Source organism: Myxocyprinus asiaticus, chromosome 26 (genome assembly GCF_019703515.2).
Source record: "Myxocyprinus asiaticus isolate MX2 ecotype Aquarium Trade chromosome 26, UBuf_Myxa_2, whole genome shotgun sequence".
Lineage (NCBI taxonomy): Eukaryota > Metazoa > Chordata > Actinopteri > Cypriniformes > Catostomidae > Myxocyprinus > Myxocyprinus asiaticus.
The window spans coordinates 29,938,048-29,955,955 of record NC_059369.1 but is presented as its reverse complement, the minus strand read 5'-3'; the positions used below and the strand labels follow the sequence as shown (position 1 = coordinate 29,955,955).

Below are 17,908 nucleotides of genomic sequence, written 5' to 3'. Positions count from 1 at the left end.
TGGTTTCTATTGTGGTTGTGATGATATACAGCTGTGCACAATGAAAACACTCAGATCAGCTTGACGTCTTGTCAGTTTTTCAGTAAAAGAAGAAGCTCATTGGTCACTTGAACACAAGAGCCCGTCTCGGCTACAACTATTTCAAGCAAGCCTGATCTGCTTTTTCAGCTTTTGAAGCCATTAACTCAGCAGAGTCCCAACAGTCAAGTGATTAACGACCTCCCGCTGAGAGATGCTAATGTGCACTTCGTCTCCCTCCGCCTGGTCGGGGATTATGTAAATTAAGCTCACACCTGAAAAATCACTGGAAAAGTCAACTAGTGTGGCATCGGCTTTAGTGGAAAATTGTCTACTGAACTCTTGCTCAGACAATTTTTTTCACTACACCATAGAGGTCTGCGCAGTCTTCAAATATTGGACAATGGGGGGCCTTGGAGTCAAAATGGTTAAAAAACAACGGTCTACATGGTAACCCTCATACTGCGAAAAGTCATTACATGTTTCACACACAACATTCATCCACAGTTTATTTCTAACAGTACCCCTAAATCTTCAGTACCACTAACCCTGACCTTGGTAGCAGCAAATGTAAATCTAGCGAGAGTTTGTAGAACGAGGTTTACCATCTACATTAGACACAATCATGGGTAAGGGATGGGGACGGGGGTGGGGTGATGACGGATAGGGGCACAAGGGGGGATTTAGAAAAGGACAATTTGTTTTCCACCTGACGTGTTCAGTGTGCACAGAAAGCACTCCTGGACCCCCCTCTCTCCTGTCTCTATCTTTCCTCCCACCTGCTCTCTCAATCTCTCTTCTCTCAAAACCTCCCCCATAAAAATAGGGCAACTGTTGCATAAGCACTGGAGGAGTGGGGGAGATGGATGCGAAGAGCAGGAGAGAATGTGGGGGTTGAGAAAAAGAATTGCTGGAGATTGATGGATATACAGAGAGGAGGTAGAGAAAGAGTGCATTCTGTGTTCATCTCTGTCCCTCTTTCTGATCCAGCACTGTGCCTCTCTGTCTGGCATGTGGCCTGCAGAAAGTAGGCTACGTTTGACGCGCTTGAAGTTTACGCTGTCTGAGTCACACTACACTGCTGAATACTAAACCCACTGATTGCATTTCAGTAATGCTTCAGCTCGCCGGATTGCAACATCTTGCATGGAACAAAATGACAATTCATGTTTCTCTACACAATAGAGTGCCAGTGATAGCTGGATTAACTCAGCCAATTTTTAATTTAAATTACAGCTGATGTGTGTTATTTTTTCAATGTTAAAATACTTTCTCATATCTCAGCTTAATATGCAGAGTCAAGTATACTCAAGCTATTGTGTGGGATGATTTCACTTACAAGTGAAACACTGTGGCACTATCAAAACATTGCTCTGTTTGTTTGAGTGACCCGACAAGCCCGACACAGCAACATTGGCTCAACCAATGTCATGAGTAGGGATGGGAAACGATTCTGGTTCTGATTCCTCTTAACGATTCTGGTTCCTTAGCGGTTCCAGTAACAATTCGTTAGAACCTTTTTTTAAAGAATTATTTGGAAATGAGAAATGCAGTTATTTTTGTGTTTACTACCCTCTTCTATTTGTTACCAAATTATGAGATCGTTTCAGATTTCTACAGAGCAGATATAACAAATCAGAAATAAATTTAATACAATTCTTGTTAAAGGTGTGTTTGCAGACTTTTTAGAGACAAAATTACAATCCAATAATAGATCCTAACTATATTTTAAATAAACAAATCTAAACCAACAAGAAATGTAATGGCATATTTCATTAATTAATTTATTATTTTATTAAATTCCACTTATTACAACAACTCTCATGTATCTTTAATTATACATTGTCATATGAACAACCAGTCAGTAACTGCACTGCTTGATTTAAGTCTCACAGGTCATCTTTAAATAAACAGTAACAGCTCCAGAGACAGTTTAGACTGTGTTATGTAGCCTAATGTTGTACTTCAGGCTTGTGAGATTTCAACAGTTCTTATTTAATTTTGAGTTGGACATTCATAACTTGCACATCAGTATAAGATTACTTGTATACTGGACTATAAATGGAAGTGCTGTATGTTTTGTATATTCAAAAGAACTGGCTCATAAGAATGATTCTTTCGGGAATCGAACTATACCAGAAGCGCCGTATGTTTTGGGCTGTAGATTCAAAAGAACTGGCCCATTTAAATAATTCTTTCAGGAATCGAACTATACCGGAAGCGCATATGTTTTGCACTGTAGATTCAAAAGATCTGGCTTGAGATCGGGAATGAAATACACTGGTAGAGCTGTGTGTTTTACTCTGTAGAGCCAGTAGAGGACAGCGCTGCTGCAGAGATGTGCTGCTGGAAACATAGTCAGAGTATTTCAGGACAGTGTTCCAGCTGTGTCGGCGGAAAACTGCACGCAGGAGAACCATTAATGGAACCGAAAGTCATGAGGATCATATGATTCCGGTATTTTTTAAAGAATGGAACTGGTTCTGAACCAGAACCAGTTCTTGGTTCCCAACCCTAGTCATGAGTTTGGGGTGGGGCTATCTGTTTTGATGACCAGTGGAGGACAGGGAGTTTCTAAAATCTGTTTGAAAACAGTCCGTTAGATGATGCTAGTAGCACAGAAATTTCACACTTTAGCTTTATAATCTGTCATTTTTAGGCACTTAACACTGTTTATTTCCTAAAACACATTCCAGCAGTCTGATTTTGATCGGAATGCAGGGAAAAATTTCCATCACGCTACAGGTTATCAAAAGACTGCACGTACTTTCCTTTGACATTTTTCTCAACAACTAAGAGGCAGCGATCCTGACAGGAAGTTATGAATGTAATGGAGAAGTGTACTTGGTCACATAACTCTGTCGTCATGAGTCTGTGATTCAATATTGGGCAATGTGGTTTCCAAAAATACCTGACTATGTAGCTCAGGGTCATCCAGACCATGCCGTTACCTTTGGCATGTTTATTCCCACCATCTCTGATGTAAAGAATCTGAGCACATTACTCCAAATCTTAGATCCTCACTTGAATCTTCAGTGCTACAAAACATTTGGTGCTCTCAGCCAGTAGTTTGAGTAGTAAGTTGAAGTCGAGTTTGTCTAAACAAGTCATCATGAAAAGGAGCACAGTGGGAAGGGAGGTTAACACCAGCCAATCATGTGGCCCTTTCTCCAAAAGTGTGTATTTCAAAGCTTCTCTCGAGCATTCTTCATTCAGGTCAGACAAACAGACAGACATACATACACAGTGAGGCAGTTGATGAGAGAGCAAGGAAGGTAGCCTCTATGACCTCACACTGTCTGCCCCTCCAGATGTTTCCAGACACGACTGAGAGTTTCCCCATTTATGAGGCAACCACTAAGACATGAGAACAAGAGAGGTAGACAGAAAAGGGAAGGCTGAAGAGACTCGTTTCTTTATGGGGTGTTTTGAAGTTCATATTTAGTATTGGCCAGTGGCGTAACTTGGATTTTGCGGGCCCCAATGCAAATAAACTTGGGGGCCTTGGTCGTTTTTTCATCACCCCTCCGGCCACTGTTATTTTTATGGTTTCTTTTGGTCGACCGTTGCGGGCCCTCTCTCACCATGGGCTCTAGGGCGGCTGCTCACCCTGCCCTCCCTCTAGTTATGCCCCTGGTGTTGACTTTCTTTCTTCCATGGAACACAAAAGGAGATGTTTAGCAGAATGTTAGGGACTGACAATTTCAGTCACCATTCACTTGTATAGAAACCAGATGCAATGAAAGTGAATAGTGACTGAGGCTAACATTCTGTCTAACATCTCCTTGCTTGTTACATGGCAACAAAGAAAGTTGTACTGGTTTGGATTTGGAGTGTTGACAACATCCTGTATTAGCCGGGATGTCCCATATTTTTGCCGAAATTAAGACTAAATTACTAAATCACAATTTAAGAAACTAAATTTTTGCCACATTGAAGTTGCAGCTGTACGCCTTGTAGCTTTAAGCTGTTATATTTGGGTATAATTTGCTGGCAACTTCTACATTCCCTTCATGTCACAATGTTTAAGATTGAGGATTACATACTGTACACAAAATAAATAATGATGTAAGGCTACTATTTCCTCAAATGTTAGCATTGCATACATGTATTACTTTGCATACAACTATTGTTTTCTTGAGCAACAGAATTAAGAGCATGTCTGCCATGAAAGGCTGTGTTAACAAACCCTCCATGTTAATGGAGATACAACAGCAGACAGTCAGTTTCAGTTCAGCTGCAGATGTTCGGGCTCTTTGCAACTTTGTGTGTCTGTGCAAACAATGCAGTCCGTTCTGCACAGCCAGTATAAGCCCAACAGTCAAAAACTCCAAACTATGGCATTACAAAGGGACTGAAAGCAAACAACAGAATGGATACAAACCAAACGTATGTTCATTTTGCAGTTTTCTGTGAGAATGTGCGAAGTTTTTTTTTTACAAATTTTAATTTGTGTTGCTGGAAGTTAGAGAAAGCGTTTATGCAATGTCCTTTGGCTAGCTGCCAAGAGGGAAGTTAACAACATAGAGCTATTGTGGGATGGGCCTTGCTGTTGCCTAGTTTCAAATATTTTGGGCAGGGAACCAGGCAAACATGTCCCGCCTCCCCAGGAAACAAGACACTCTCGTGATTGCAGCAGGGGTTCTAGTTGTACAAAGACCACAGAAACGTAAACAGAGAGAGTAGGCTAAACAAAACATGAGCTCTTGCTGCTGTATCGTGCCCCTCCCCGACATTATTAAACTTTATTGGAGCAAGATCGTAAGGGTTTATCAAAAAACAAACCAAGTCAAACAATATGGCTCTGAAATGGTGCCCAAAAAAAAAAAAAAAAAAAAAAAAGGAAAATGGAGCTTATTTTGCATAAAGCCAAATGAACGCATGAGAAACCTATGAGCACCATTGGGGCAGTTTAAACTGAAATGCAAATAAACATATTTTCCTATCCATTGTTCTTCCAATAACACACAAACAGCAGCCATGCAGTCACCTAAGAAAAAACAAAACATGTGATGAACATTTTAGGAAATTCCCTATGCATGCAAGCTAGTAATAGGACAAATTACCATGCCAAATCACCTGCCTTATTTGTTGTCTCCGCCTGGGATAACTTGCCTAACCTTCTGACTGCCACAAGGAAAGTGCAATGGATAAAAAAGAAAATAAAAAAGAATACACTTCATTTCCACTGTTGAAAACAGAATATATTAAACATTAAAATATTTTAAAGGATATGCAGACTTCTGATTAAGCATATGTGCACATGTATTCATTGGTACACAGGGTTAAACACTCTGCACATGAATCAAATCCTTTAGGATACATCATAATTTGTCCTTTTTGAATTCTGGAATTTTCTGTTCTCCTGCTTTAGCTGATCTTAGGATTTAACCAAGGCATGCAATGAGTAAAATTTGACTTATCAATATTTCAGTTTATGCATCAGGACAGTCTATTACTAAAGCTCTTTCTGGTTTTCAGTTTCACTTCATTTACAGCATAACTCATTAACTATTTTCAAAACAACTGTGTTGCATCACACCAAATAGACCATAAGGATAAGAGCTGACAGAAGCAAATTACTGCCAGTGGGACTGTCCCGAATACGAGTGTACTTGTAAATACGTTGTAAAAATGCATTAAATAATATAGGAACATTAGCATGTTCTTGAATATGCTTATTAATGATTATTATTATTAATGATTGCTTGCCCAACACATAGAGGACTATGGACAACAAACATGGTTTACCTTACTATGGCATTGTGGCAAGTCCCTGGTCACTTAGGCCCAGTTTACACATATTCTGCCTCTAGTAAGCACTCACAATTGTAAATTAAATTTTATTTTCATTAGTGAATATTTTAATCACCCAAGCCAAATGATATCAAGTTTAATCAGTGGCAGCACATTAACCTACAATTCAGAAGTATAATTTCTCCCATTTTGTGTACTATATTTGTAAATTTAGAAAATATCCTGCACCTTTTTGCTAAATAATATTTGCAGAGATGGTACATTAATGTTACGCACCACATTGTTCGAACTTCTTATATTTCAGATACTACACTGTTTACAACTTATGACATTGTACTAACATTAATCTGACGTTTACGCATGTCTAATGAAGACCTAACAAGACAAATTTTATCTTAAATACATAGATGGTACCAGCATTGTTGATATGTACACTACTGGTCAAAAGTTTTGAAACACTTGACTGAAATGTTTCTCATGATCTTAAAATCCATTTGATCTGAAGGCGTATGCTTAAATGTTTGAAATTAGTTTTGTAGACAAAAATATAATTGAGCCACTATATTAATTTATTTCATTATAAAACTAAAATTTAATAAAAAACAAAAACAAAACAAATGTTTTTGAAATTGATGACTTGGACCAAATAATAAAGAAAAGCAGCCAATAAGTGCCCAACATAGATGGGAACTCCTTCAATACTGTTTAAAAAGCATCCCAGAGTGATACCTCAAGAAGTTGGTTGAGAAAATGTCAAGAGTACATTTCTGCAAAATCTAGGCAAAGGGTGACTACTTTGAAGATGCTAAAATACACAGTTTTGATTTATTTTGGATTTTATTTAGTCACAACATAATTCCCATAGTTCCATTTATGTTATTCCATAGATTTGATGACTTTACTATTATTCTAAAATGTGAAAAAAAAAACTTAAAAAAAAAATAAAATAAAATAAAGAGTGTTTCAAAACTTTTGACCAGTAGTGTATGTACAACACTATGCAAATTCCTTGTACAACAGCAAGATAAAAATTAAAATAAATAAATAAATAAAAAAAACTCATCATTTATCTATTTCAGATGCTTGGAATTTCTCTTTACAACAGAAAGTCTTCACTACTATGATCTGTTACTATTATCTGCTATGACATACAGTTTGTGCATCGAATTATGATTTACAACGAAACTGGATGATCCACTATTGTTCAAAGTTTCAAAACAGCTCATAATGATAAGTGCAGAAACCTCAGTCCCAAGTTTTCATTGCAGAGACGGAATGACAGAGCATATTATTTATCATCCACAGCAAAACTGAAATATATATGGTTGTGGATTTCATACAACTTTAAAAAAGGGACGTCAGTTCTACAACCATACAAATACTTTTACTCAGCAGGCTAAAGGCCTCGACTGTTCATGCAAACCCAAAATTATTCAACAGAAACAGTCAAATTAGTTTGCAGTAATTCAGAAGTTAAGTAAAACGATCTAGTGAGATTTTCTACGTGGGGAAACACTTTTTGTGGGGAAAAAATATGTTATTGTTCTGACTTTGTTAGCAGCCTGCTAGCATCCGATAACAACAGACAATTTTGAGATTTATACACATTTCGTGCAATCTATGCCAACAAACTAGCATGCAATCGTCATTTTGATACACTGCAGAGCTGCAATCTATTATGTTACTAACATGACAGCTGGTATCCGTTTGCAGCTGCTCTGTGGTGTAGACAAAACGATTAGCAAGCTGGCTATTTAGCTAAATTGACTTACAGCAACAAAACACAACTAAATTCAGCCTACGTGGACGGTCAAACCCCATAAAAAGCCCAAATATGGTACTATTCGCCTGTCAAGACTTTGTAAAAGTGTCCAATGTGCAGACATAAAACCACACTGTTTCTCGTCTGACTCTGAGAGAACTCAGGGGGCAACATACAATTTTTGTGCCGCCCCTTTAAGAGTTACCACGGAAACTGGTTGCTACGCAGCAAAAACAAAAAAAGTACCAACCGTCGTGACGTCCTTGCGTCAGACGTGCGGGAACGGCGTTTCCAAGGCGACGAAACGTTGTATACACATGCAGGTTGTAGAAGACGCCTGGTTGTTTGCTTTCAGAATCTGTATAGTTTTATTTTGCATTTAACCACGGAAATGTGAGACGGTGAACGAAGTTTGTTTATTGTCTTTCCTATTGTTCCCCTACTTCTGTACAGTTCTTTACGGGAGTGGAAATGTTATGGTGTGAATCAACGGAAATTAATTCAATCATATGGCTCAACAAACAATAACACAGTGACATAAATGAACAATGTGACATTAGGAGATGAGGCTCGCTGTCACACTTTTGTAGAGCTAACTATCTGGTTTATCATAAAGCATCCTACATATAATTTCCCTGACGTAGCAACAGGTTTATAAATGCGTATATATATATGTGTGTGGTGTTCTGGCGGGTTTTGGTTACATGTTTGCCGCACATTCCAAGTACTCAGCATTAGTAGTTATAATGTAATCCACTGGGGAGAGCGTTCTCCGCCGGTGACGTTCAAGCGGTGCACTCAAAAAAAAAAAAAAATAAAAAAAAAATAAAAAAAAAATTTAAATGAGGAAAACCTTTCCACGCAATTAAATTAAAATGTTCCTACAAAAAAGAATTGGTTTGAACTAACTTGTTCTAGTTCTACAAACTTCATTTTGTCAGACCAACTGGATAAGATCTAGGCCTAATTAATTGTCTTAAGTTGGTCCAACTGAACTAATTGTATTAATCATTTGTATATGCCAGGAGAGCAAGTGTAACGAAAATGAAACAAATGCACTGTTAGTTTATAAGCAACCGCTTATAGCGTTAAGTAGCACTCAAATCTAACATTACCAAAATTGAGAGTCCATCCTCAATCTAAGAACAAGCGCCAATCTTCACTGCACTGGTAACTCCAAACGCAGCCTACAAAAAATATTTTTAAATGCCAATATAACACAACATTAAACATGAACAAATCTCCTCCTATTCTTATCTTACTCAAAAATGCAGAAAATAACACATGGTGAATATTTGTTCACCCCATCCAATGGCCTGCATAGCATGCTGGGAAATGGAAATCTCCTGCCCAGTTTCATAATTGCTACAAAAAGTATTCATGTAGTCCTAACTCAGATTTATTGAGTAAACTTGTAACTGAAATGTAACTGAACAGAACGTAATGAAATCAAGTTAAGGCAAAATGTTCTAGAATTGTGTTTCTTTAATTCATTTTAATAAAGTAAACTGAACAACCTGCAAAACACATTTTTTTGAGTGATGCTGACTAATTGTTGTTATCCCCATCCTCGAGCTAAGGTGTGCACTGCTGCATATATACCCCCTGTTTTATCTGCCATATTTTTTTTTTCTTAAAACGTAATTAGAGTTTCTTCTTGAGTTTATTTTAGCATTACGTTACTAACAAGACACACTCATTTTGTTGAACACAATGAAGGACAATGAATCACATTTGTTCCTACATGAAATGAAATGTGTTGTGACAGTATATGATACTAACTGTGATTACCGTCACCACAGCCCACTGTCCGACTTGGAACTGTGCAGAGCTTCTTGTAAATGGCGAGGGAAAGTCGTTAGGCTATAATGAGCGCTTTGTTTGCTGAACAATAACGTGAGTGCATATAGTAGGCAGACCAACTCAACGGATCATCGTGCATTATCTATATTTGTATGATTTTAATGCATTTTATTAAAATATGGTTTAGAATACTAATTCTGGATGAGAAATTATCTTAAAGCAATAGGCTAAACTTTAGATTTTTTATTAAAGAAAATAAAAAAACAATGCTGAAATTATTTTGACATATAGATTTCTAAAAATAACAAAAAGGTAGATGCAGTTCTCAAACTTACCCACAGTAGACAACTGGTAATGCTAATCTCTGCCCCGACCGGTTCTCTTCTGTTAGCGGCGGAGGAACCTTCAGTGTATCAGGGATTCCGTGGGGCGTGTCGGTGAGAATGTTTACAGTGGAGTCAAAACTGTTGAAAGCGGGATTCCCTCCTTAGCTTAATAACCTCAGCAAAAAAAATATGACTCCTTGAATTATCTTAACAAATTTCCACCAGAAATAAATTTAATATATAGCCTACATATATATATATATATATATTATGTAGGGCTGAAATGGTCTTTTCTTTGTTGTGATAATCTTTTTACTCAGTATGTCTAACTGTAACTTACCATGTTGTGCACGTGATAAATTGTAAAATAATTTAGGAGAATATATATTAACTTCGATGGGGATAAATGAGTTAATTTTAACCTGATAATAACATAGAAAATGGTATAAAGCTAGTTTATTTTCTTTCTTTCCTTTTTGCAAACCGTGTCGTTTCTAAATATTGTCCATGTAAGCCATGTAACAATTAAAAATATCTTGTGGAACTAATAGTAAACGGACATATTCTTGACCGCGATCGAGCTGTCTCTTTCTGTGGGTGAGGGAATCCCTTACACGTCATATTGCTTAGATACCGAAAACAAAAACACTGCTTTTGGACCATATATGGGCATCTACGTCAGCGGAACTCCAGTAAGGGGCGGAGCAAGGACTCCCTACTTTACAATGCGTTCTCAGGCTTCATTCACAAGACGAAGAGCTGCTGCCGAAACACTGATCACATCTTTTACTCCCGTTTGAAATAAACACATTCCGGATTATTTTATGGATTTATGAATGCATATTTTAAAGGGAAATTCACACGCATTTCACGGATTGTACCACGAACTGGGAAGTGTTATCCAAGGAGAGATTGGAATTTAGAAATTTTCTCCAGCAGGGAACTGGATTGATGTCTTAATGCAACTATTTTGGAAAGAGACTAAGGGCATCTTAACGAAGACTCCAAGTAAAACGTTTTACGGTAGGTGATTCACATCCTTAAATATAACACAAATTTCGACCTCATGAAGTTCCGCATGTAAAGCATGACACATTTCAGCATGCACTTTCTCTTTTACAGTGTACAAAAGCAAATGTTTGAGAAGAGTTAATGACCTAACAGAAATGCGCTTCAGTGTGACTGTTGTTGGGTGACAGGTGACATCCCGTTCTCGCCGGGCACAGTAGGTGTTTCGGCTTCTCTCGGCTCCTCCAGGGAGATGTTTCAGGGGTTCCCCGGAGACCCCGACACCGGCTCCCGTGGAAGCTCGTCTCCTTCTCTTGAATCTCAGTACCTGTCGTCCGTGGAATCCTTCGGGAGCCCGCCCACCACCAGCGCACCGCAAGTAAGTCACAGTATTTAACCCTGTATAAATATCGTGTTGGTCTGTATATAAAGAAATGTTTTGGTAAAATGGTATGGTCGCTGTCAAATTTGCTTAGTTTTGGTCTGCTAACTGCAAGCGATGTTGCAAGTAGTTAGGGGAATGCATTTTAATTTTAGTGAATAGAATAGAATAGAAAAGCAATGTTGTTGCTGTCGCTAAGCGTGCACACTCGAAACGCTACGCAGAGTATACTGACATGTCAGCATGCGCGCTAAATCAGGCCGGTAGCAACGTGGTAGGTTTACAGCACGCCGTGAAACAGATGACAAAGCTGTGGAACTCTCCGACGTCCGCACACAAAGCTCCGCCTTTGCACTCAGTCCTCCAGTTCGCGCTTCTCAGACTTCGTCGTGACGTCAATGCGTTCTATTTTGGAGTGTTACGTTGCGTTGCTAAGGACAGAGAGGGGAGGGGGCATTCGAGGCCGGTGATTGGCTATGGCGACGTCTTCGAAGCTGCGTGGCCTTTTGCCTAACGCTTTTATTTGAATATTAATGAAACATGGAATTCTCCCTGGCATCACTGGGCTCATCTTTTTTCCTAAAAAAAGAAACCACCCCTGTGGCTCAATCAGCTCCCTAGCTCCCTATGTCGTGAATCAGTATATCGTGAACACGAATTCGGACACTGGTAAGGGTACTGATCCACTGAACATTGGGACACTTATGACTGAATCACACGTTAACGAGCTCGCGCATTGAAGCGCAGCTGTTATTAATCAGCACCACCGCTGTATATGCCTACTGTAAATTACACTATTCGTTCATTTTCATTTAAGATACTCAAAACGTACAGTGTTATTATAACAGATAAATGGCATAAATAAAGAAATACAAATATATATGAGTGTATTTAAAACCTTTTAACAACTCAAATATTTAAAAGATTGTTTCACATTCATGGTAATTATGAATGAAAGACATTACAAACAACATCTCTTTTAAAGACAAAATAAGGCTTGAACTTTATAGTTTACACTTGTGTTTGTCATCTAACCACTTGAGAGACAGAGGACATGACGACGTTTCGGTAAGGCAACATAGTGATTAACGATGCTCCCTGGTTTTTACAGTGCATTGTGGGATTTTTAGGGAGCGAACGTTGCAGTGTACTGGAACGATTTAGAATCAGATTCACTGATCAGTGCCCTGACTACTGAACTAGGGAACTGATTGAGCCGCACACTACACTAATATAGGTTTTTACCTCTAAATCTGTTTTGCAGCCTTTCAACAGAACTGTGTACAGCTGTATTGTTTACCAATCTCAAGATACCATACTGATACAACATATCAGTGTTTATATTATTGTATCTTTCTCACTATCTGTATATATTTGTATTTGTATTAAATTATTCAAGAACTGTTATCCACTTCTTTCTTATAATTCCTATTCCTGTACTTCTTATTTATTGTCAGTCCAGTGTCAGCAGCTGCCAAGTCAAATTCCTTGTCTTACCTGGCTGGTCAATAAAGTATCTTCTAATTCTGTGGTTTAGTTTACTCATATATTAGGAAGTCATTCATCATAAAAATATTTTGATTACTTGTGTATTCAGACCCCTTTGTCATTTCTAGGAAAAACATGATAAATGTAATATTTTAATTAAACAGCAAACTCTGATAAGGCTCCATCGCTACGCTCTTATTTTTGTAGCTTTTTGATAACCCTTAGTCTCTATGTCTAAATGGCTAAACCATTATAAATCTAACTGGAAAGCATCATTATCTTTACACAGTGGCAATAGAAAACTTAGCTTTGATACTTCAAGCAGGTGAGCATAGTTTTATACTGTTTATGTGTTTTGGTTTCCAGGAGTGTGTATCTGCCACTGGCGGGGTAGGGGTGGGTGGAGGATCAACAGGCACCGGGCCAGGGGTGGACATGCCCAGCTCATTTGTGCCCACAGTCACGGCAATAACCACCAGCCAGGATCTGCAGTGGATGGTGCAGCCCACTCTCATCTCCTCCGTGGCACCGGGGCAAAGCGTCACGGGCCCCAGCACCATGACGCAACCTGTTGCCTTGGATCCTTATGACCTGCCAGGCACAAGCTATTCTACTGGTGGAGGCTTCATCCCGCCAAGCTCTGATACTCCTGGTCCAGTGCGACAGTCTCGGAGCCGGCGCCGAACACGAGATGAAACGGTGAGTGAGGACCATGGTGGATGGGATGGTTTGTGTTTGATCAGAGCCAAAAGTTCAGAACATGATGTATTTGATCATTTGCTTTTATTTGTCTGGTTCCAATTGTGATTGATTGAAAAAGACATCAGTGTAAAAACAAATTTGTGATAAGAAACAAGGTATAATATGATGATGAGTTTGTTCTTCTGTTCACAGCTGACCCCTGAGGAGGAGGAGAAAAGACGTGTTAGACGAGAGAGAAATAAACTGGCTGCCGCTAAGTGCAGGAACCGCCGGCGTGAGCTCACAGACAAGTTACAGTCGGTGAGCGATGCTGTACTCAAATATTGATTACATTTGTTACATTACATCCTACTAGTTGCTACTAATGTGCATGATAACTACTGCACTCATAACATGTCAATTTTGCCCATTTGTTATTCTCATAACATTCTGTTGCAGATTGTAATTAGAAGGGGCTAGTTTAAACAAAGAGTGTATTAACCATAGTAATTATATTATGGGGACTGACTAAGTTCAGCTATTTCACAATTAAGAAAATGGAACTCCCTCCAAGTATTACATTCCTGCTTTTAAAGCAATCTTTGAAACTCCAGCAACATGTATTTGTTTCATGTCTTTTGTGCAACTACTTGGGAACCCTTATTTCCTGTCCTCATTTCATATGATCATATAATCTCTGTCCCCATGTGTCCTCCTCTTGTCTCTCCAAACTTAGGAGACAGACATGTTGGAGGAGGAGAAGGCTGAGCTAGAGGCAGAGATATCTGAGCTGCAAAAGGAGAAGGAACGTCTGGAGTTTGTCCTGGTTGCGCACCAGCCTGGCTGCAAAATCCCCTATCAGGACCAGCCGCCTGCGCAGCTGCAGCAGACATCCCCACAGATGGCTTCTGTCTCCGTGGTGGGCTTGACTGTGAAGGAGGACTCTTTCTACCTGCCGCCCGCCTACTCGTCCCACCACCACGTCCCGGTTTCACAGCCCACGCCGACACAGCCAGTCCCAGGACTGCAGCAAGGGATGATCCAGGAGGTAGACTTTTCTAGTTCTTTCTATGGGCAGGGCCAGCCGGTGCCGGACGGCCCGTGCCTTGTTGGCGACGGTGGCGGTAACCCTGACGCCGGCAGCTACATCCCCTCATACACATCTTCATTTGTGTTCACCTACCCAGAGGGAGCCTGCGGGGCCAGCGCTAACCAGCGAACCAGCAGCAGCGATCAGTCCTCTGATTCCCTGAACTCACCCTCGCTTCTTGCACTTTGAGAGCTATGCTGCCTCTGCTTGCCTATCAACAAAAATACAAATACATATACAAATTTAAACATTTGGTATTGCGTTATTCTGGTGCAGATAAACTGGGCTTGACAACCCATGTTCAGTGAGGTTGTATTAATCTTTTACAACCTCGTACATTAAGGCCCTTTTATTTAAAATTAAGATGCGTTAGCATCTAAATGACTTCATCAGATGATGTAAGTGTATATTAATTCACAATGAATTCAGACTTAATATCGAGATGAGTCACTGGCCCATACACACATGCTCTCACACACTTAAATTGTCATAGGTTTGTGACACATACAGTAATAATAAAAACACATTAGCACACTCCCCCTTGCTTATATCTTTTCTTGCTCCATCTTACATTGGTGTACCATCTCCCTCCTTCTCTCTCTATCCATGCCAGTTGCCTGCAGTGTATTTGACTAAGCAGAAAAAGGCAGCGAAGAACTGTTGTGGCTTTTGTGGGTTTTGTCTTTATTGGGTCAGATTGCCTTGCTACACTTCTCTCTTCATCCAGTTCATCCACACCTCTGACTTCTATCACAAAAGGACATTGCCACATACTCTCTAGCTACCTATCTATCTCTTTATTTTTCCTCCGTTGTCCATCTCCACACCTGTTTCTCCTCTCTCCTGTCTCTATGTACCTCTGGTTCTCTCTGAAGTCTTCAGCCCCTGAGAGCCCGCTGGACCCTGAAAGCCCATGGAACCTTGAGTGAGTGCCAGCCCATCCCAACACCACAAACTCCCCTCGCATGGACCAGCCTGCTGCACTGCATAGTGGAAACTCAGAGCCTTTCACAATGAGCAGACATTTCAAAACATCTAAACAAACCAGCCACAGCACGCAGATCAAACATCAGCAAATGCCATTTCAGATGCTATACAGGCCAAAGGCACGGAACTCTTTATATTTTCTCAGCAATGAGGATTTGATTGGATGAGTGAAGACATAGTGTAGACTTTGGCATGGCCAGCAAAGGAGCTTCTACAGGCAGGTGCTAAGAGAGGCATTGGAATCTGCAGGTATGAGATTGTGAGAAATAAGAATCTCATTCTGTTGGATTGATAGTATTCATCTGACCTGCTCAACAGCAGTGCCATATGTCACATCCTGCTGGTCCTTATATTTCTGGAGAGCTTTGACACAATGTCATACCCTTTTGCCGTTGTTGAGAAAATTAGAGGTTCGTTTTGTATGTTTCATTCTGTGTTTTAATGATAGTATTAACTCTAATCAAAAAAAAAAAAAAAAAAAAATAGTGCGATATGCGATAGTGTCAGCATTAGTGTCAGTCAGTGTCTGGGTCTGAAGAGCATTAAAAAGACTAAAGATTTACACAACCTCATGGTTTTGGATGAGTGGCCTCTTCTAAATGTCCTTGACATAGTCTTTGAGTTGTGGATCTGGTTTAGCACAGCTCTAGGCTTTGATTATGAATGGATGTCACAGAGGACTACATCTCCAGTTTATTTATTTCTTTAAGGGGGTTGTTAAAGTGAAAAAAAGCACAAACGCTGGCTACTGACAGAAGGAAGAGGTGTAACAGTGGCCGAAAGGATGGGAAGTGCTATGAATATGAACCTTTTACTTTCCTGTGAATGTTAATGTTTTTTTAATGTTTTGAGTTACTGATTTTTTATTATGCTTTTTCTCTTTTGCTCTTGATTGTGCCGTTGCTGCCAAATGGAAGAATTTTGTGGGGCCCGATTGCTGCTCCTTCTCTCTGTTACTGTTGTCTTATTGCAATTATCACAATTATTGTTATTATTTTTATTTCATAGTTATCTCATGTTGGCAACTAAAAAGACATGTTGTGTACTATGAATGTTTTTATGTTATAAACTATGTATAAAATATATAAAATATCTATTATGTGTGTTTGTGTGTGTGTGTGTGTGTGTGTGTATATATATATATATATATATATATATATATATATATATATTATACACACACACAAATATACATATATATATATATATCTACAATGATTGTAATGTATGAGTGTTCAGAAAATGTTATTTTTGTCAATGAAGATACAAGGGAGAGCTTGATGCACTTGGTTTTGGTTTAAACATAGATATTTTTCTAAAAGAACAAAAATATATTGTAATAAATAATAACAGTCTGCCTTTCCCTTAATATGAAAAGCATTGTCACTGCCTTTCATACAAAATGTGTAATTGTATTGATGACTGTATTCAAACTGTGGCACATATAGTGATATATATATATATCACAGGTTTGTGGAGGCTATCCACTGCTTTTTGCTGTGCTTGATTTGTCAACATGAGGTTGGTTCCACAGCCCTTGTTCATCAACCCCTGTGGACAAAACACACTGGACGCAAAAATATCTATAAATGCAAAATAAATAAATATGCTAAAGAAAAAATTTGATATGTATTCAGTGTCTTAATGTATACTTCATCTGTGAATCAGGCAGTGGTGTTGTATTTCAGATTGATTTATCATGTCCAGTGTGCACTGTCTGCTCCTTAGCTTTTGTGTGTGTGTGTAATATTCAGGGCTTGATGGACAACTTTAAACCAGCCCTATATATTCATGGTATGGACATGATCAAAATATTATGCGTACCTATGTCATACACAGATGCAATTATTTTAAAACAGGGGAGGTCCATTGTTCTTAAAGATTTTGACTTTGTGTGTAGTAATTTATGGGTTGAAAAGGATAATATCTGTATAGTTGTTTAAATTGAAATGCCTTTTAATGTTATATTTATATACACAAGTGCACCAATGTCTTGTTGGTTGAATTTAGACCAAATTCATGGGTACATTGGGTCAGAGGCTCAGATTGAAATCAGAAATGAAGAGAACTGTTGGACAACAGTCTGTTCAATAGAGCCAACTGATTAAATTATGTTCTCATTTAGCATTGAAAACTGAATTTTGACATCCCAAGACACTCTCAAGTCACGAAACATTATGAAGGTAGAACTGTGATTTCAGAAAGTGGGGCATTATAATATATCGGAAAGCATATTTATCCAAGTTTGTGCTGTCAAACAGCTTCATGCAACAACATTATAGTGATATAAAATCAACATTCTTTCTTCAAAAGACTTTATTGTGTGTCACAACAGTTTTATGTTGTTTTGGTTTTCAGCTGTTGGTGCTTTTGTTACTCCTACGCCAAAACATATTATTATTGTGTTTTTGCTGAGATGATCTGACTCTGAAATGATTGCTTACGGAAATGCAAAGTGTTGGTTAAATGATACAGTATCAGTCACTCTGTGGTCTTCCACTTTGCAAGAACTCAGAATTAACTGCACAATCATGAGAGACAATTTTCTAGCTATGGTCATCCTAGGTATTTTCAAATTCACAGTGCTTTGAGTTGACACAGGAGAA

At 38.8% G+C, this 17,908-nt stretch overlaps 1 protein-coding gene and 1 long non-coding RNA gene across 5 annotated transcripts in view; one reads left to right on the top strand and one right to left on the bottom strand.

Moving 5' to 3' along the window:
• The window catches only part of LOC127416846 (uncharacterized), a 30,242-nt gene extending 20,431 nt beyond the window's left edge, over window positions 1-9,811 (bottom strand). Inside the window, exon 1 of the long non-coding RNA XR_007893193.1 lies at window positions 9,676-9,811. This is a non-coding gene — a long non-coding RNA (uncharacterized LOC127416846). The remainder of the gene's footprint in view (window positions 1-9,675) is intronic.
• A 610-nt stretch (window positions 9,812-10,421) lies between these two features.
• LOC127416821 (protein FosB-like) lies at window positions 10,422-16,396 on the top strand. 4 transcript variants are annotated; one of them, XM_051656382.1, is made up of 6 exons: window positions 10,422-10,689; window positions 10,866-11,053; window positions 12,911-13,243; window positions 13,439-13,546; window positions 13,962-14,273; window positions 14,413-14,478. In XM_051656382.1, the coding sequence occupies exons 1-6, from the start codon at window positions 10,626-10,628 to the stop codon at window positions 14,476-14,478; spliced, it is 1,071 nt and encodes a 356-aa protein (XP_051512342.1). In that variant the 5' UTR covers window positions 10,422-10,625. The 4 variants fall into 4 exon arrangements, with proteins under 4 accessions (XP_051512342.1, XP_051512339.1, XP_051512341.1 ...); XM_051656379.1 differs by having other exon boundaries at window positions 13,962-16,396; XM_051656381.1 differs by having other exon boundaries at window positions 10,844-11,053; window positions 13,962-16,396.
• The last annotated feature ends 1,512 nt before the right edge of the window (window positions 16,397-17,908 follow it).

Coding starts and splice junctions, on each gene's coding strand:
- LOC127416821 (XM_051656379.1), top strand. CDS start 10,626: ATGCAACTATTTTGGAAAGAGACTAAGGGCATCTTAACGAAGACTCCA. Junction 13,244..13,438: donor GCCGAACACGAGATGAAACG/GTGAGTGAGGAC, acceptor TTCTGTTCACAG/CTGACCCCTGAGGAGGAGGA. Junction 13,547..13,961: donor TCACAGACAAGTTACAGTCG/GTGAGCGATGCT, acceptor CTCCAAACTTAG/GAGACAGACATGTTGGAGGA.